A 20,048-nucleotide genomic window follows, 5' to 3' on the forward strand; every position below is an offset into this window, starting at 1 on the left:
CCTCATCATTAGGGTTTTAACGTCACCGTCTGCTCTTCAACTCTCTCTCTCTCCCTCTATCTTTAGTCCACCTCTATATCAACTGTTCTACTTCTTCTTGTTGCAATAGTATCAGGGAAAGCCGGGAAAGTACAAAGGATCTACCACAAAACAATGGGGAAGAAGAAGAAATTTATTGATAAGAAAAAATCCGCCACCTTCCAGCTCATGGCCCGCGACACCTCCGACCCCAATTACTCATCTGAGCCCTCCGGTGACCGGGTTTTTGTCCGTGTCGACAACAATGAGTACACGCCGGACTCATTCATGAACGACGGCGACCTGCCTGCGGACCCTGACTCGATTTTCGGCGATGCCCCCGAGGACTGTAACGATGAGGATGCAAATGGCGGGGTTGGAGGAGTGTCTAATAATAGAAGTCAAACGATGGCGTTGCCGGACCACATACGGAAGGAGATTCTGGAGCTAGGTTTTCCGGATGACGGGTACAATTATTTGACCCATTTGCGGGAGATTAAGAATACAGGTGGTGGTTCGGCGTATTATGATAATCCCAAGGCTAATTTTGATCAGCTTCCCCGGGATGTCAAGGTGTGATTGGGTGGATTTGTTGTTTTAGTTCAATTACGATATTTGAAATTATGATTCAAGCAAAATTTGCTTTCGGAGTTAACTACGATGTGCCTAGAGACAAGTGGAAGTATAGCATGTTAGTTTAATTTGTGTGTGAAGATTTGGGGTTTCAATATAGTGGTATATTTTATAACATAGGTTCTTATTCTTATATTGGCACCAGTCAATCATAATAATTTTAAGGTTGCTAGAAAATCTAGTTTTCACTCCCTGCAGTATCACTAATCTGTGAATTTTGTTTATCTTTTAGGCCTATGATGCTACAAGGGTTGACGTTTCCAAGTTAACTGATGCTTCTGAGGACAAATCTATCTACAGTGTGGCACAACAGTCTGTCGGTGTAAGATTACAGAAAGTAATGGATCCTGAAGTGGCTGCAATACTGGATGACAGTGATTCGTCAAAGTTTGGGTCCGATATCGAGGATTTGGAAGAGGACTTTGTTGTCAGAGCAAATCTTTTGGAAGGACCAGTTCATGAAGAAATTGACAAGAAATTGAGCTGTACAGCGGATTCAAGGGTTAACCAGTTACAAAATCTGGATTCAGGTCTTTCTAAAGCACCAGAGGATGGGGCTTCCGTGTCAGGCTTAGACAGTCATAAGCCTAGAGTTCGTCGTCCTCTAGATGAGCAATTTGACTTGGTAATTTGATTTGATTTTGTTTTAATTTTTGTGTCATGTATGCTCTCCTTGGCATTGTCGTAAAGACTATGCAGTCTCTCACAGAGAAGTTATTCAATGCAGCTTGAACTTCATGAATATGGTGCTGATAGTGAAGAAGAATATAATGGGTACATGGATGAGTATGAATGTCAAGAATCCCTTACAGAAAAGCTTAACCATGCTTTCAAGGACCATCCTTCAGATATCTTGCATCTTAACGGGGAAGGAGATGATAATGAGTCACCAGAATTAACTGCTGAAGTGATTCGCCGATGCAGGGAATATGCTGAAAAATACGAAAATGATGATCATGATGTAGAGGAAGTGTTGGTTGAAGAAAGTAGTGATGAATCAGAAGTGTGGGATTGCGAAACTATCATTTCTACTTATTCAACACTTGACAATCACCCTGGTAAAATTGGAGCTCCAGAAGCAAGGAGGAAGAAGAAGCTGGCTGAAGCACTATTGGGTACTTCAGCTAGCCCCAATCAAGTGATAACACTTAAAGGAAAAGAGAGACTTCCCGTAGACTTTTTGCCTCGTAGTAAAAGACATGGCGAAGAAAAGACCAAAGACGAGAACAATGTCAATGATAAGAGAACTGAGCTCCAGAAAAGGAAGCCGCGTGGTCAAGAGTCCAAGGAGGAAAAGAAAGAAAGGAAGGTACTACAAGAATTTATTGTGATCATATTTTCATGTTTCTGATAAGTACTACAACTATTTCCTTGACTGGATCATATTGCTGTTCCTTTTTCTTCACATACCACTTCTTAACCTTGTTTGACATTTCCAGTTCCCTTTATCAATGTCTGCATAGTTTTCTTTTCTAGAATACCATAGTTGTCAACTGGAACTATCCCTTTGCAGTCTGCTGTGAAATTAGAACGACGTGAGGCACGGCAAATGAAAAAAGAGATGAAAGGGCTTTACAAGTCTGAGGCCCACCGTGCTCAGAAGGTTGCAGCTTTTACTGGTCCATCATCTATTCATCTTATGTGACTGTGTCACACCTGTGCTCAAGTAAGTCTGTGTGGGTTATGTATGCCAATCTCCTTACTCGGATGTGCTTGTGTTTGATGGATCTTTTATTCATCTAATTTGTTTTGTGTTGAAGAATTTGGGAGTTAAAGGATTTGAAATTGATGAAAACATATCCATTCACTTGTTGGAAAAGTTTGAGTTACTACAAATTTCGAGTTCTTTAGCACATGTTTTGACCTATTTTTCCTGTCAGCATTTTGGATTTTAAGTTTGTATATATTGGAATCATTTGAAATACTTAGCTTCAGATTCTTTCATCAAATTCAGCTCTCTATTACTTGATTAGGTCATGGTCGAACTACTGGAAGTATATTTGTTTATGCTCTAATGTAGGGCAGCATCCAATTTACACAGCCATTTAGCCCTAAAATATGATATGAGCTTGTCGAATTATATTATTATTTTGGCATTTATTGTCATTATATATAAACAATGGTGTCTGCAATTATGTATTTTCCACTTGTGTTCTCTTGCTTCTGGCTTATTTTTATACTTACCAACTGAAGGCAGGAAAGACGGAGGATCTTGTGGTTTGAGTGCTTCATATGCTTGTTAATATTTAATTATACTCTTTTGATGTAAGCTTGGCGTTCAGTTGCCCCTTAAGTAGCTATGATTAATATCTCTGAAACAAACCACATTGATGCAACTGTGAGGTTCATGAACCAAGTTACTGATGAATGCATTGGTCAGCTACTCTCAGCATCATAGGGAGATGGTTCTTTATATTATGAAACATAGAAATTAGTTGGGTGGTTGTTCTGCTGCATTCAGATAACTTGTCTATGGACGACAGATGAGGCTATCAGAGATCCGAAACTGATAAACTAATGTCATTAATAGTCAGGAATCCTGAGGCACACCTGTGTTCCTATAATGCCTGGTATTGGCAAAACTAAGCTTCCTAAAGAAATGAATGAACATCACATGCATCTTTATGAATGCTTGAGTTTTTTCTTGTCATGGCCCTTTAAGTTCTCTGTTCTATCTTACCTGAGTGAACTCTTTCATATACCTCCTTATATTGAGAATAACTTTTGACTATATTTTGTATTCTCTCCCTTCTATACTATTTACAAGTAAGATTTCACACACAATTCTTCTTATGATACCAGGATTCACCTGCATTTCTCCCTTATCAGTACAATCATGGATTTGCAGCATAAGTGGCTCCATGAGCAGATACTCAAGCTTGCAGATGTTCTGTAAGAGTAAATTTTGCAGAGGTTTATGGATATTGAGCTGCATCCCAGTTTTGATATATCTTTTATTTAATGGCTATTGTGATGTTTTTCTGGATTTTGATGAAGATTTTCAGTTAGCATATGTTGCTCTGTGTTATACAAAAGTTGTTTCTTGGAAGATGGAAAAGAGAAGATATACGAAATTGACTAGTTGCATGCTGGTATTTGTGTAGCATTGCCTGATGCTATATGTCTATTGTTTAGATTGCATAATTTGTTTGAGCAGCATAAGGTGTCTTATATGATTTTGGGTATTGTTGAGTTTATTGAACATTTTAAGCCTACTTAATTTGCCGCCCTGATGGACAATGCAAGTAATATGCCCCCCCCCTAAAAATTCATTTTAGATCTTTCATTGCTGATCGATGTTGTATCTCTTACTGCACCTTTTATACATACACATTATGTGTGTATAAAGTCCTGACAAGATGCAAAAATTCTCTGTAAATGGTTTCTTGCCTTTTGCAGGAAGCTTATATATCTAGGGTAAGAGAAAATTAAGAGAATATATAACATTAAGTACATGTTTATATATCAACCTAACTACACACTCAGCATTTCCACCTTTACAATAATAGAGAGAACGATAAGTAATCTGTTACAATGGTATCTAGTTCTTGGCATGCATTAATCAACAGCAAAGTAGATTCAGTATTAGCACTCTTGATAGTTTTATAATTTATGGTATAAAGAGCACTAAACTAAGTTGAGTGGGCGAATGCATCTCTCTGTTTCTGGGAATTGTTACAACACGGTAAACGAGGATGACAGCAGCAGCAGATGCTCCTTGCATGAGGAATGGGAGCGCCACCGACTCCATCAAAGTAGGGTGCTGGATTAAATATTGGGTAATCCTCTTCCATTATAGGCTGAGCCACCATGTCGGGCTGCACCTCCACTGCCTCCGGCTGGAATTGGAGTGGTGGCTGTGATAATGAAGGTGGTGGAGCAGAGAATGACCTTCCTGCAACCACAAACATCATCACCAACAGAAGTATTACTGTCATTTGGACAGATTGAGACTCTGACTTTAGCATGACCGAATTTGTGTAATCCTCTTGGCAATTATATGTAATAATTTTGGGGGCATTTCTACATCTATATATATATGTGCAGTTTTGAAACTGGTGGAAATGCGATACAAAGTTAGAGGTCTAGTTTCATGCTTGGTGTATGAGAGGATCATGATTGTGGTGTGTGTTGGGTACGAGAAAACAGCTCATGCCGTACGAGGGCAAATAACGGACTTTAAGATTCATACAGAGAGTGAAGTCACAACTTAAGAGTTAGGAATTAGGATTGACATCCTACGGAGCTCTACAACAGTCAATTTTAGTAACAGCCACATCACATGATAAAACATGGGAATTGCAAAATGCGCAGACAACATGTCTGCTAGATGTATTCTTATTTCACTTCATCCGATCAAGTCAAAAATTTCTTTTTCGGGTAACAAATGCATGGTACATTTGTTCTTCAGAAACTGGACATTGGGCCTATGTAAGCAAACCAATTGCAAATAGGCATGTTAAAAGACTCCTCCCTCTCTGGGCTTCACAAAAGGAGGCCCATCAGAAAATGGGAGCTCTCCAATACTCTGACGGAGCAATTTGGCAAAAGAATAACCCAAAAGATGACAAAAAGGTAGAATTCGAACCCGTAACCATTCAAGACTGCAACAGATTTGTTTACCAAATCCCACTTCATTTTATACAACTTGAAAACCTATAGCAAGCAAGGGTGCAACCGTGCAAGTTTACTAAACCTACAGATGAGTAGTATCAATTAATACTTTTAATTAATAGTGAATGGCATGTAGCATACAGGGTCCACATCTCTCTCTCTCTCTATCTCTCTGTGTATAGCATACAGTTGGTGTGGTGGTGTTGGAGCTGGACCAGCAATACGAAACGTATTTGGTTCAAGAGCTGCTGGTCCTGCTGGAACCATCACACGTAGTGATCAACACACTTCTAACTTCTACCTAAAATTACATACTTGTACTAATTTATTTTAATTGGTTGTTGGGATTTTGAACTAATCACTCTTTTTCTTTACTCTTTTCACGTAATCATACTCTCCTCTCTATTTACGTTTTAATTTTCTCCTATTGGTGGATTGGATGCATATAAATGCAACTTATACGCTTTACATACAAACATTATTGCACTCATCTTTTTAAAAGTAGAATTCCTTCATTTCTGCTAACTCCAAAGGGCCAGAGCAAAAGTCTTGCATTTTTATTTATTTTTTTATTTTTTTATATATTATATTGTCAAAAATAAATTCATATATACGGGACAAAATTGCAACCTGAATATCTATAGAATTAAAATTACAATTTTTCCCATAGATATCACGAGCTAGCCCACCTCGGCATTAGTTAACAAATATCAAGTTGGTCCTGCCTATAATATTTAAAAAACAAGAAAATATTCCCTCCTTTTCTTGCAAGCGTGAACTGTTGCAGTTGTATGTAGGTGGGGACAAAAGTGAAATCCAAGAAATCTGTGTCCCTCCTCACCCTTCCCACTCTCTCAATTTTTTGATGTTTCCTATCATGTTTGTTAGTTACTTAACTGATGCCTATGTGCTAGCTCTTTTGTTCTTCATTCCACTGCTGTACAATTTGCTTATAAATTGGTGAACTCCAACTGTGCAGAAACATCAGGAGTGCTAGCTTGTCCGAATTCATTCAAGTTATCAATGGAGACAGCAGTGCCAAGAATGAGGTTTCTTTTGATGGTTCTGTTCTTTGGTTTTATGGTAGTTAGATTGAGAGGTGAAGCCGAAGGAAATGCTGATAACAGAACTGAGAATGGAGTTGCAGTGGATAGCAAGAGGAGGAACAATGGTAATGGAGGTTGGAGTGGTGGAGGTGGAGGTGGAGGTGGTGGATATGGATGGGGATGGGGTGGTGGTGGTGGAGGTGGAGGTGGAGGTGGCGGTGGCGGTGGAGGTGGAGGAGGTGGTGGTGGATGGGGGTGGGGAGGTGGTGGGGGTGGGTACTGGGGGTGGGGGTGCAGGAAAGCCAAGAACAAGAGAAGGTACCATAAGGAGGAGTATGTAATGGGGGAATTTGCTCAGTGCATGCTGAGAGGAAGGTGTAGAGGTATGAGATTGGATTGCCCTTTACATTGTGGAGGCCCTTGTTTCTATGACTGCAGGTACATGTGCAAAGCTCACTGCAAACGCTAGCCCGATCCATCCGCCGTACGCCATCCTGCCTTCCGGATTACTCTCCTTTTGTTCTACTCAAACTCTTCTTGTAATTCTAGTTAAAGCTAGCTTTTATCAGCAAGAACAGTGAGGGTAGATTTGGTTTTGGGGTAGGTTTAGTGAGAAGTGCTAAAAAAGGTTGAGGTCTTTTGTTGTTTGTGTGGTAATAGGTAGAGATGTAAGTGGAGGTTCTTGCAAGCGCGCTTGTCTGTTTTCTTGATGTGGTGAGATTCTTGCATGCATATGTAGTGGCATTTTACATGCTGCATGGTTCTGTTACTGTGGTTGTCTGCTTTTCTGTAAAAGGGTTACTCCACAATTTCTTGTTTTTCGACGACGGGTTCTGTATTTCGTCTAACACTACACGTTAAATGTTAAAATAAGAAATTTTAATTCATTCATATTCAATCAATCACATAACAAGTATAATGTTTAAGTATAAGCTGATCAGCATTGCAATTTTATTAATTTGGTTCTTGTCCTAAAATGTCAGTTTCTTTTCAGGACATTTAATTATATGACAAGGTTTCGGGACAAGAGAGGTTACGAGTAAGATTGCAATGTCCTTTCGACATATTTTTCTTTTTTGGAGTTTGATTTGAACTTCAAATTGTTTTATACAGAGGAGGTGGAATGATGAGGCGTATGCTGTATGTAGTAATTGAGACTGAATGATGTTGTCGTGGTAGCACTTGTCATAATCTAAAGTTTGTACCTTATAGTTTATAATTCAACTGTTAAAGTCCGAGCTTGGCTCAATCAGGCTGTGAGTTCGAATTTTATCAATATAATATTTAATTTATTTTTAATAGTAATATATTGATTTTTTATTTGTTGATTAATTTAGAAATATTAATGTATTGCGTATTGAATGTTGTAATATGTTGGTTAATTTAAAAATATTAACGTATTAGTACACAATCTTAAAATTTGGATTAATTTTCCCAATTTCAAACCGTTGAAATATAGGGTAGCGTTGATTTTTGACAATCATAATAAATATTTATACGATTGGGCAAATGTTTGTGATAACGAGCAATACTGCAGTTGAGGGTCATGCCATAGGTCGGAGAAGTCGAGCTAACTCATCCCCAATACAAAAATATGCAAATCGTCAATCTTGTGAAGGTATTATTTTCGCCCTTAAAAGAATAGTTTGGATAGTTCAGTCTTTAGTAATTACATTAATTTCAATTTTGTATTTCTAACTCAATTAATAGATTTAAAATCTGTCTAAATAAAAAATTATGCAATGCAGCCCCTAAAATTTTGAAAATAAGTCCACTATCTCCCATGGTAGGCAATATTTTGAAAATCGGACTGTACATATAAAATCGTCGGACTTCGAGCGAGTGGAACTGGTCAAAACCCAATCATATATATATATATATATATAATAGATTCTGGGTCAATCAATTTTTTTAATTCAATCCGATCAATCGAACCAGTGACTCAATAATTCAATAACTTGATCGGTTCGATCTCCAATCCAATCCTGAAAACATTGATGCGAGGAGTTGCGTTTCCCTATCCTTTTATTTGGGAGGATTTGTATTATGTTATCTATATTTATTTTAATTTTCATAAAAATTGAATTCAATTTATTATCAGTATTACTAAGAAAAATAATCGGGTTAACTAGCCAATGAAAATTATTTTTTGGGGACTAGGGAATGGAAACAAATAATTCAAACTGAGATGAAAACCCTAGTAGTAAATTACGAGTAATTTTTTTTTAAGTTTGATATAATTATAAATATCAAATTATTATTCAAAAAATTAATGAATTTCTCCCTCAAATAGAGAATTATTATGAAGTGTTTAGATTGTGAGATGAAAATTACTGTTTTATCTTTATTTTTTTTTCTTTATTTTTTTTTCAAAAAAAAAATTATAACTGTAAAAAATTATAAGGGTAGATAAAATAAATATTCAATAGAGCAATTTAGTTCATAAAAATATTTTAAAATTATATAAAAATTATAATTTATAATGTTAAAAGACGTTTTGGACAGTTTTCCGTATAAAATTAAAAACCTGATAGAGGCTAAATCTCATACTGGGTGAGTTTAGTTTACCCAAACCCTAAAATAAAAAAGCTCTGTTGAAGCTCAAAACTTGAAGAAAATTTTGGGCTAATGAAGAACAGTTGCAGAGACCTGAGATTATAATTAGGGAATTTGGGTTGATGAAGAAGCCAAAAACGAGCTTTCTTGAACTAATGAATGAAGGCTGCGAAATGGAGTTTACGTGTTTTACTGCAGAAGCGCCATTGTTCGACAAATGCAAACATCACAACGTTGTTCAACAAATATGTAGACAAGACGAATGTATTCTCCTGGAACTCCATCATCGCCGAGTTGGCTCGCAGCGGCGACTCTGTCGAAGCCCTCAAGGCGTTTTCCTCCATGCGCAAGTCCGCCCTCAAACCCAACCGTTCAACTTTTCCTTGCGCGATAAAGTCATGCTCTGCCCTCTGCGACCTTGCATCAGGAAAGCAAGCCCACCAGCAAGCATTCGTCTTTGGTTATGGTTCTGACCTTTTTGTATCATCTGCACTAATTGATATGTACTCCAAATGCGGTCAGTTGCGGGATGCAAGGATTCTGTTCGACGAAATTCATATGAGAAACGTGGTTTCTTGGACCTCGATGATTAATGGCTATGTTCAGAATGATTGTGCTCGCGAGGCGTTGTTGCTTTTCAAGGAGCAGTTAGCTGAAGAAAGCGGGGGCAGCATGGAGGAGGATGGGTGCGTTGATGGTGTTGCTATGGTTTCTATTTTGGCGGCTTGTTCACGTACTTGTGAGAAGAATGTGACGCGAGGGGTTCATGGGTTTGTCATTAAAAGAGGATTGGATGAGGTTTTGGGTGTTGGTAACACTTTGATTGATGCGTATGCCAAGTGTGGCCTGGTGGATTTTTCGAAGAAAGTATTTGATGAGATGAATGAGAAAGATTTGATATCTTGGAATTCTATGATAGCGGTTTGTGCTCAGCATGGGTTGGGTGAGGAGGCGATTGGAGTTTTCCAGTCAATGGTTTGGTGTGCGGAGGTTGAGTATAATGCTGTGACTTTGTCAGCTGTGTTGTTAGCTTGTGCACATTCAGGAGCTCTTCGGACAGGCAAGGGCATGCACACTCAGGTACTACGATTTTACTAGGTCATGGTGTGTTAGTTAATGTATTGATTCAACTCTGTTTTACTTTATATCCCCTTAAGGATATTTCATATCTCATTTTCATTTTCCTTTGTTTTTATAGATTATAAAGATGAATTTGGAGAGTAATGTAGTTGTTGGTACTTCAATCATTGACATGTACTGCAAATGTGGGAGAGTAAATTCGGCAAGGAGAGCATTTGATAGGATGAACGAGAAGAATGTAAAATCATGGTCTGCCATGATTGCTGGCTATGGAATGCATGGTAAAGCAAGGGAAGCACTTGAAGTATTATCTGACATGATTCGGGCTGGGATAAAACCAAACGGTATCACTTTTGTATCAGTCCTCTCAGCGTGTTGCCATGCTGGTTTGGTGGATCAAGGATGGCACTGGTTTTGTGCAATGCAGCATAGGTTTAATATAGAACCGTCTGTGGAACACTATGGCTGCATGGTTGATCTCCTAGGTCGTGCAGGTTTTCTTCAAAAGGCCTATAATTTGATTGAGGAGATGAGGGTGAGGCCTGATTTTGTTATTTGGTGTTCTCTTCTGGCTTCATGCAGAATACACAAAAATGTGGAGCTTGGGGAGATCTCTGCTAGGAAATTGTTTGAGTTAGATCCTAATAACTCAGGATATTACACACTGCTCTCAAACATTTATGCTGAAGCTGGGAGGTGGGAAGATGTGAAAAAAATGCGGATATTTATGAAAAATCATGGAGTAGTTAAATCCCCTGGGTTTAGTCTTGTTGAACTAAAGGGTAGAGTTCATATATTTCTTGTTGGAGATAGGCAACATCCTCAGCATGAGAAGATCTATGCTTACCTGGAACAACTATCTGTGAAGCTTCAAGAAGCTGGGTATGTACCAAGAGTGGCTTCAGTTCTTCATGACGTAGATGAGGAGGAAAAGGAAATGGTGTTACAAATTCACAGTGAGAAGCTAGCCATTGTTTTTGGAATTATGAATTCGACTCCTGGCACAACCATCCAGGTTATTAAAAACCTTAGAACTTGCGAAGATTGTCACACGACTATTAAGTTGATGTCCAAGATCACGGGCCATGAAATAGTGATAAGAGATCCGAAACGGTTTCACCATTTCAGCAAAGGCACTTGTTCATGTGGAGATTATTGGTGATGTTATCGCTAGAGTTTAGACTTTGTATACCACCATGGTCTGGGTTCTACCCACAAACTAACTAAATTGCAAGAATTCTATCCATTTTCATTGCTGAGATATCTGGATTCCATCACTGGACATATCGGATCATGAAGAATGGCTGCATAATCCATCTTACTTCTATTCGATAAATATTCTGTTGCTACTAAGATCAGGCAACTCATTGGAGGTCACAAGCACTGGGTGCACAATTGCGTCATCACATGAAAACAGGCCCTAACGTTTTTCATATATAAGGTTTATTAGGGGAATTTAAAAATGCAAATGTGAAGCAATGCCAACTATTTCGAACTGGCTAGCAAGAATATATACTCTCTTACAGCATACTTCAGCATATCAGGTGATAGGTATGTCTTCGCTTATATGAAGAACTATACCTACTGTATTTTCTCACTAAAGTTTTTTAAACATGTTATATGCTTCACACAATCATATTTGACTTGAACCCAAAAAGAAAACATACATGTGATGCATGCTTTGAATTCAGGAGCTACCTCAAATGCCAAAACTACACTTTTTAGGCTTGCAATTCCAGCCGACCTTGTCCCATCGCCCCCTGATGAATTTCTTAGTACTGTTCTTAGTCACCTTTTTGTGAGTTCTTCAGTCAAATTCTCTCCTATTCTTGGTCGTTAATTATTTCCAAAACCTTTTTAAGACCACCACTGCCCAATATCCAAAAAGTCTAATCACTTTATATTTGTCGAAAACAGGGCAAAATCTAAGGAATTCTCTTACATTTTTCTGTTTTTAACACGAATGATCTGTCTTAACCTAATTCAGAACTTGAACAGAATTAAGTTTGGATCCCTATTCATCTAGGTATGTACTCTAATTGTTATCATCTGTAGTATTATTTTAACGAAATGTGAAATATTTCCTCGTGGAAACTGCATTTTCCTTGTCCTACCTAATTGCAGTCAGTAGTACAAATATTTCTCACTCACCCTTTATGAAATTATTAGAAACTTCAAATTGTCAATGAAAATAATGATGGATCGTAGAGACTTTCATTCAGTAAATGACGAAGTCTCACTTTTCATTCAGCGGTTTTCATTTTAGTCAAAAATGTACTACTGCGTATTTTTGCGACGTTTATTATTACATGTAATTCTTGGATGAACCGATTTCAAAAAGTCGGTCCGCTCAGATCTTCTGAATGTTGATTGATTGCAATGCTCTGATACTCAGAGATTTGATTATGTCAACTAGGGTCTCTAAGACAGCTGGGAAACTCAAACCTGATAACCAAGTTGTATTAATGAGTTGACCAGGTGGGCTCATTTCTTGATGACCAACTTGATTGATGCTGGTTTCAGATTGAAGAGCCTGTGATCATCAAATCCTGGCAGGACTACTGCACCTTCACTAGAGAGGCGCGACCCAGATTAATGATTGACAAAGACTTGAGAACCCCACCCAATACCAAGTTGGTGTAATGGTCCCTGCACTGCTGGTTGATCCCCTGGCTAAACATGACTGAGGTTCTTGTCATCTTATTTTGCTCGGACAAACCATCTACTTCTGGTCACTGCCATGTTTGCATGCGCTTTTTCCACCCTTTAACTGTGAGCACTTGCCAACTGGAATGATGAAAAGCTCCACCTCATTTCTTGTGAGTGGCACTACACCTGATCCAGAGGATTTATTGCATCAAGGGATGAGGTTTTGTCCTGTGCAGATGATGACTGGCAACTCACTTTTGGCCCCCAATTCCTTTTGCTCCTCAATATGTCTCCCTCAAATTCAATGCCACGCACAAGAGGTTCATTGCTTTTTGTCTTTGCTTCTAGTTTATTTGCGAAAAGGGTTCTGCCCAAAGTTGTTATTCTAGGAAAACTTGTGAAGCACTTATCAACGTTTCACTATCAACATCAATATCTAATAAGGATTAACATTACAATCCTCGCTGTTATGTTTTTTTTAATTACAAACTCTCATCTAACCTGCTCGCTGTTATGTTTTTTTTAATTACAAACTCTCATCTAACCTGCTATTATGTCGGCAGCCACGTCTCTAAAGTTCTATTGAGATGAGAGTCATGTACAACATCGGGGAAAAAAAAACAAAGAAAGAAAAACAAGGAACACGAGTATAGTACTACCACCATCACTCTATGTATATAATATATATATATACACATGTATGTCTATATATAGCTTAGGATGGGAATTTTAGGAAAAGCCATAAAATGAGAGAGAACATAGCAATTCTTGAATAATGATGATAAAACTTCAAATTAGGGTTTCATATTAGTGAGGAAGATGGTTCAATAAATGATATTGTCCCCACAGGAGGATATTTGAGCTGGACATAAGCACTTGGTTCCAAGTTTTGCCAGTGTGTACTCCTTATCCAATCATAAAGATCTTCAACCTTTCTGCAAAGGGTCAATCTCAATCTCACATTTCCTATTCCTCTGAGATCAAAGGAAGCAACTTGACTACTTGAGTGAAAGAGGGGGTTTTCAATTGTCACCTCCCAGTTTCAAATCAAATACTAAGAATTTTCTTGAATGGATTCTGAGTAAAGAATTGACTTATGATTGATTGTCTGTACCGGATTCATGAATTCGAGGGCTACAAGCTGTTCTTTCATTGGATGCAGCAGAAATATTTACAGACAAGAAGATCCATTGCAACCAGAAAATTACATGCTGGATGAGTAGTTGTCTTAAACCACAAAGTTGCTAAAAAAAATCAAACTAGATCGATAGAAAAGCCCAATATAGAATAAAAAAGAGAGAAACAAGATCAATTTGAGAATTAAAAGATGCGCTTTTTTTTTTCCTCTCTCTTTTGTTCTTCTGAGGGCACTACCACAAAGTTCTCAATCTCTTGGAGGCACTTAAAGGTGGGGTGATCTGTGGAACAAGAAAAGAGCTATCTTCACTCCACTTTCTGGTAGATTTGATATTATTAGTAGTGAATCCCTTGTACTGCTCCTTGGCTCCATTTGGTGCCCCAAAGGCCAACTCTATAGACTGATGTGACTGATATTGGGCCTGATTCAGAGGAGGAGAAGGAGGAGGAACTTGAGGGACCCAAACCCCTATTTTTTGTGTGGGAAAACCACTCAGATTGCTCCCAAGATCAGCATCCCAGTAGGGCAACAAATCATCAATCTCTCCATTCTGAAAATCATGATCAAGAACCAAACAAGAATGACACTCAACTCTTGTCCATTTCAAAATGGAATCTTTAAGTATAATATATAGTCTCTGATATCAATTAAAGGTTGAGAAATCATGCAAACCTTACAGAAACCATAAGGAGAAGGCAGAGAAGAATCAAGAAAGTCCTCAACATGCCACCCCGGCAGCATTTCCATCAAATATTCTGATATGCTACTCGATGAAACTGAAGTATTCATCAAACTCCCTCCATTCATCAACTGAGGATTATTCTTGTCACAAGATTCTGGTGCAGCCACACCACCGCTTTGAGCTGTTGTACACTTTGAGGTGGAGGGTGCATTGCTTGGGGAAACATGAACAGCTTTTGGTTCTTGGGACTTCGAGATTGCCGATTCTGCTGAAGATTTTGAGTCTGAATAAAGGGCTGAAGTAGCAGAGAGTCTGAGACCAGTTAACAAAAACCTGGCGTGCTTCTGAGTATGCTCATTCGCATTGTGAATTGGAATATCACACTCTCTGCACAGAATCGCCCTGTCTTGCTGACAAAACAAGAAAGCCCTTCTCTCCTAAATTCACGAAAATTGAGATTATCAGCAAATACATAGAAAAAAAAAGAAGAGTATTTCCGGAGAGAAGGCAAGAACACTATCAGACCTGGCAGATGTCGCACAGAGGGGCCTGTTTGGGGGAAGGGTGGTGGAGGGAGAAGCGCTGATGTTTGCCGGCAAGCTTGTTGGCGTGGTGGACGCGGTGGTCGCAGGCGGCGCAGAGAGCCGCCTCGTCGGCAACGCAGAAAAAAGATGCTTCATCTTTGTCGCATACATCACACTGAATCTTCATTTGATTATTCCAGTTTTCTTGTACCTTTTTTCTTGATCAAGAATGTGTTGATTGGAGGCAATGAAGTTTGATCAACAACAGAGAGAAATGAGGAGAGAAGGCGTTGAAATTTGGTAGAGTGAGAGAAAGGGTAAGAGGGAAGCAGGGGATGAGCAAAGCCTTTATTTATTTATTCACACACCTTCCCATTATTAGGAAAGATGGATCTCAAAATTTGTACAATTACAGAATGTCAACTTCCCATTTTGAACAAAAATAGATAAATCATGACTTCAAAATATAATGTCAAAACCATTTTCATATATTCTCTATAGTAAACGGATTAAAATGTCATTGTGGATTATGATTTATAATTTTACTTATTTTTAAAAATTAATTTTTTTTGGACTAATTAGATAATTTTTAAAAATTTCCATCCACCTCGCGCAATTTTTTATAAATTTTATAATATTTTTTAAGAAAAAAACTACATCAAGAACAGAATTGAAAATTTCAAACTTCCGTCTAAAGATACGTATTTTTCAAATATTATACAAGTATTTTTAATTTTACAAATAATAAAGAAATACTCGTAATTATGTCAACCCTAAAAAACTTGTTGTAATTTACTATATTAAATTTTATACTAACACGAGCCTTTCGAACTCAGTTATCATCCTCCATAAGTTTTAAAAAATTGTGTTTGAGCTTGACTTAATCAGATCCAACTCGAACGAGCTTTAAGTTAAATTGGACAAGATACAAACTCGTAATTTAATATTTTTAAATGTATTTTTTTATTATTTTTTTGTAATCAAATTATAAAGCTCAACTGACTTTGAAAATTTATCGAATGAAAAATTAAATTCAAATTTGATTTGGTAAATAATGAATCGAGCTCAAACAGACTTGTATCAATCTATCTCAAAATCTAATATTGAGAAATTTGGTTATTTTTTTAGCTCTACTTACACATATATTGTGTGCAATTTCATTTTTAAATTATAATATCCTTTCATGACAACTTTTTTCTTTGTGTTTATCATCTATCGCACTTTCGTATCGCGCAATCAATGATCTTGCAGTATCGAGTGATTGATATGTGTTTTTTTGAATTAATGATAGCATATTATACACGCATAAATGCGACTTCAGTGCTTTGAGGCATGAATGTATAATAGAAGATGCTTTATCTCGTTTCGTCTGAAATTTATATATATATATATACATATATATAAATATATATAGTTTAAGTGAAAGGGATAAATTTATTGTGATTGAAATTTCTGTACATGTTTATGGTAGACAAATTGATGGCGTGATGACTGCATTGTCAAGCAAGAATAGGAATATTCGAGTTGATAATTTATTTATTTATTCATTATTATTATTATTATTATTATTATTTTGAACAAATATTTTATTATTATTTTAAAAGCAAATAGAGAGATAGGCAGACAAACAATGCCATAGCATAACTTTCCTACCATGCTTAAATATTTTACCTATATATTTCAATGTAGATATTCCAATAATGAACATTACTTCAAGAGCAGATAATGGATGTATAAGAGAAATAAAAATAAAATGAAAAAAGAAAATTTTCGTCCTATAATTTAATCTGAATTCTATTTTGAATAATTATGACTTTTTTCTATTTTGATGATAAATGCTAATAGTCAATTCTAATGTTTTAAGTGTAATATAAATAAATATTTTTTTAATAAATCTAAATTTTTATACTATTTTAGGTGAGCATTAGCTACGAGATGCAAAATGAATGAATATAATTGGCTAATATTGCTCTTGAAAAGATGTGTATGCATAAAATTGGGTCAAATGAGTAAAATTAAATAATTTTAAAAGTTACCGGACTAAAACTAAAATAAATAAATTTAAAGAAGTAAAATTAATGACAGACAAATTTAAAGGACAAAATAAATAATTTATCAAAAATAAAATGAAATGTACCAAAAAAACAAAGGTTAATGTTTAGTTAGAGAGACGAAATGAGAGAAAGTAGCAGTGAAAATTAGAGGTGTTTGAAAATAATTAAAATAAAAAAATAAAAGGTGGTTTGTAATTTTTAATTTAATTTAAACAGTTAAAAAATGAAAAGTCTAAATAAATGAATTAATTTATTTTTATTTATAAATCAATGAAAATATTTATTTTAAACAAAGGTAAGAAAAAAAAAATAAAAAATACAAAGAGTAGAGGTCTTGAAGAGAACAAAAGTTAAAAGAGGAGGAATCTTGATTTTATGGGATGGGGGTATGGGCGATCTATTTATGGTTGTCGCCTTGTGGGATTCCCATAATTCTCACTTTTTATATTTATAATATTATTATTATTATTATCAATAATTGTACGAATTTATCACTCCCCATAACTATATTAAATTATTATGTAAATAAATATTTAACTAAAAATAGGAGGGAGAGTGAGACTATGGGAGATTTTTTGTTGTGAGATATATATATATATATATTATTAAAGCGAACCATTTTTCTCAGCTTGCTCAATAATCTATTTACTTATAATAAAAAGAAACATAGCTACGTAATTTAAAATTTGTCATAATTATAAATATTTTTCTCAAATAAAGCCTTAATTATTAATTTATCATTGTTGATTTTTTTAATGAAAAAGTATGAAAAAAGTGAAATAAAAACAATTGAGGGTGGATAAAATAAATAATACAATAGGCAGATTGTAACGCCCCAAAGATTATAATATATAATTGGGGGATTAATTAGTAAATTTTTATGAAATTTAGTTATTTGGTAAATAAATTATGGGCCATAATTGGAATATAATAGAATTTGAACGGATTAAATTGGAGTTCGTTATAATATTTTGGAACAATTTATCTTAATTAAAGAAAGTTAGGAGGAAGGTAATGGATATTTTAAGAAAAGTCTAATTAAATAAATAATAATATTATTATAATTATTATTTATATATATGTATTAGTAAATAATACATATATATTAGTATATATATATTAATGAATAATATATATATACATATGAAAAGAGAGAGAGGATTGAGAGTGGGAGGTGGGCCATCCCCCCACCGCCTCACTCTCCTCTCTTTACCCACACACACATACATAATACACATACACACATGCACGACACACACACATATGAAATTGAAAATTTGATCTTGCGGGAAAAGAAGCAGAGGTACGAAGAATTATAATTTAATTTTTATTAATTTATATAATTATATTATTTAATTAATCTATTTATTAAATATTATTTATACTAAGCAGTGTACTATTTAATCAGAATATTTTATGAGTTTGACTATTTAAAATAGTGTCGAATTAAATATCAAATTGGATACAAAAATGATATCATTGATTAATTAGATTATTAAATTTATTTGATTTGAATATTACTATAGCTAATTTATACAATTCCATCGGAATTGTTAACCAAATTCGCAATTATGTGTATTATTGTTCAATTAAAGTGTATAATAGCGAGAAATTGATAGGAAATTCATAGAAATATTCTGAAAATTATATTTAATAAATGGTATGTTAATAAAGAGAAAAAACGAAGATTGTATTTCAACAGAAATAGAATATTAAAGAATTATTAGAAATTGTACAAATGATATTCAATCTTATATTTAAAAGAAATTACAATATTCTCGATATATTTATCGTGTGTGGTATAACTCATTATAGGATACGGGGGTAAAGTGAGAAGACCAAACCACTACCTATTGAATAGATAAAGGCGTTGTAAGGTCGAGGTAAGTAAATCATTAGTATTATCTATATATGTTCCCTTTATTTGTGATATTACTCTCATATAAATATGAGATTCATGCTGAAGTTGATTTATTTGAAAATATATGAGTGATGAATAATCTGATTTGATTGACGATATTGTGTACGTGGAATGAGAAAGTACGTTGAAATATCATGTTTGTTGTATGTTGTGTTGTGGGTGTTTGGAATGAGATTGTATTGATATATTGTTTTACATTCCTAGTTGCTTAGAAGAATGGTGATATGCGGAAATGAGGGAGTGATGGAAATTGAATATAATTGTGGTGTGAATACCCCTTGATGTGTTGAAAAGCCTATAAGGCGAAATGAAATGAAAAGAGCTTTGATGCGATATGAGAAAGAAATGAAATGAAAAGAGCTTTTTGATGCGATATGAAAGAGTTATGTGCGAAATAAAAATGCTATGTGCGAAATGAAAGAGCTACGATGCGAAATGAGATTGATGAGCCGGCTGTCAAGGGGATTCACTTAAATTTATATAACTGTGAGATTGAGTTGATGGGAAAAACACGATATCACCTTCTGGTAAGCAAATTAGGAAAAAGAGAAAGTTTAATTGATTGTCTTATTGCGTGATAACTATGTGGTGTAATAAAGATGGTTATGTGGAAGCTATATATTCTATGCATGTTGCCTATGTATCTTGTTTGAGGTTATATTTGATATACATATATAAATAGGGCTGGTTATTTACTTACTGAGTGGCAGGCTCATCCCTCTGCTGACATTTTCTTTCAGGAGTAGACTTTGAGGTGTTTGACTGTTGAAGAGTAGGTCTACGCGCTATACTCAAGCAGGTCGGGCTAGTATGTAGTTTTCTCCTTTTTGTCAGTTAGAGTACAAATTACATTTTGTTTGTACAGAGAGAACATAAATGTACGGATTATCTGTGACGAATCACTTTGTGATGTGTGATATATATATATATATATATATATATATAATATTGTGGGTTGATAATACCTATTATGACATGTTGGGATTATGTATGCAAATTGATTAGATGGTTATGTGCAAATGTATATATATGAACACAGTGATTACTATAAGTATGACGTTTAAGGTAGATATAGCCCTTGTAGCGAAGGGGGTGCTACACAGATTGGTCCATATAAGTATTGTAAAAAATCC

General features: G+C 35.6%; 4 protein-coding genes across 5 annotated transcripts; 3 read left to right on the forward strand and 1 right to left on the reverse strand.

The window, feature by feature from the left end:
- The first annotated feature begins 32 nt into the window (after positions 1-32).
- On the forward strand, positions 33-3,866 carry LOC105166079 (Low temperature viability protein). 2 transcript variants are annotated; one of them, XR_002287439.2, is made up of 5 exons: positions 33-591; positions 884-1,276; positions 1,379-1,960; positions 2,128-2,317; positions 3,454-3,866. XR_002287439.2 is itself a non-coding variant. In XM_011085301.3 (5 exons), exons 1-4 carry the CDS (start codon positions 154-156, stop codon positions 2,294-2,296), a joined length of 1,545 nt encoding a protein of 514 aa, XP_011083603.1. In that variant the 5' UTR covers positions 35-153; the 3' UTR covers positions 2,297-2,317; positions 3,454-3,866. The 2 variants fall into 2 exon arrangements, 1 of the variants encoding a protein (XP_011083603.1); XM_011085301.3 differs by having other exon boundaries at positions 35-591; positions 2,165-2,317.
- Positions 3,867-5,859: 1,993 nt separating this feature from the next.
- On the forward strand, positions 5,860-7,135 carry LOC105166279 (uncharacterized). Its single transcript, XM_011085586.3, has 2 exons — positions 5,860-6,062; positions 6,245-7,135. The coding sequence occupies exon 2, from the start codon at positions 6,289-6,291 to the stop codon at positions 6,778-6,780; it is 492 nt and encodes a 163-aa protein (XP_011083888.1). The 5' UTR covers positions 5,860-6,062; positions 6,245-6,288; the 3' UTR covers positions 6,781-7,135.
- A 1,709-nt stretch (positions 7,136-8,844) lies between these two features.
- LOC105166080 (Tetratricopeptide repeat (TPR)-like superfamily protein) lies at positions 8,845-11,263 on the forward strand. Its single transcript, XM_020695282.2, has 2 exons — positions 8,845-9,947; positions 10,066-11,263. The coding sequence occupies exons 1-2, from the start codon at positions 9,027-9,029 to the stop codon at positions 11,107-11,109; spliced, it is 1,965 nt and encodes a 654-aa protein (XP_020550941.1). The 5' UTR covers positions 8,845-9,026; the 3' UTR covers positions 11,110-11,263.
- Positions 11,264-13,722: 2,459 nt separating this feature from the next.
- Positions 13,723-15,390, reverse strand: LOC105166082 (B-box zinc finger protein 21). Its single transcript, XM_011085305.3, has 3 exons — positions 14,942-15,390; positions 14,407-14,853; positions 13,723-14,284 (listed from the first exon to the last, which is right to left on the reverse strand). Exons 1-3 carry the CDS (start codon positions 15,125-15,127, stop codon positions 13,967-13,969), a joined length of 951 nt encoding a protein of 316 aa, XP_011083607.1. The 5' UTR covers positions 15,128-15,390; the 3' UTR covers positions 13,723-13,966.
- Between the last annotated feature and the right edge of the window lie 4,658 nt (positions 15,391-20,048).

The sequence above is a fragment of the Sesamum indicum genome, linkage group LG7 (genome assembly GCF_026168435.1).
Source record: "Sesamum indicum cultivar Baizhima isolate 11 linkage group LG7, ASM2616843v1, whole genome shotgun sequence".
NCBI classification, from domain to species: Eukaryota; Viridiplantae; Streptophyta; class Magnoliopsida; order Lamiales; family Pedaliaceae; genus Sesamum; species Sesamum indicum.

Coding starts and splice junctions, on each gene's coding strand:
- LOC105166080 (XM_020695282.2), top strand. CDS start 9,027: ATGAAGGCTGCGAAATGGAGTTTACGTGTTTTACTGCAGAAGCGCCAT. Junction 9,948..10,065: donor GCAAGGGCATGCACACTCAG/GTACTACGATTT, acceptor TTGTTTTTATAG/ATTATAAAGATGAATTTGGA.
- LOC105166079 (XM_011085301.3), top strand. CDS start 154: ATGGGGAAGAAGAAGAAATTTATTGATAAGAAAAAATCCGCCACCTTC. Junction 592..883: donor AGCTTCCCCGGGATGTCAAG/GTGTGATTGGGT, acceptor TTTATCTTTTAG/GCCTATGATGCTACAAGGGT. Junction 1,277..1,378: donor TAGATGAGCAATTTGACTTG/GTAATTTGATTT, acceptor TATTCAATGCAG/CTTGAACTTCATGAATATGG.
- LOC105166082 (XM_011085305.3), bottom strand. CDS start 15,127: ATGAAGATTCAGTGTGATGTATGCGACAAAGATGAAGCATCTTTTTTC. Junction 14,854..14,941: donor CTCTGTGCGACATCTGCCAG/GTCTGATAGTGT, acceptor TCGTGAATTTAG/GAGAGAAGGGCTTTCTTGTT. Junction 14,285..14,406: donor CTCCTTATGGTTTCTGTAAG/GTTTGCATGATT, acceptor CATGATTTTCAG/AATGGAGAGATTGATGATTT.
- LOC105166279 (XM_011085586.3), top strand. CDS start 6,289: ATGGAGACAGCAGTGCCAAGAATGAGGTTTCTTTTGATGGTTCTGTTC.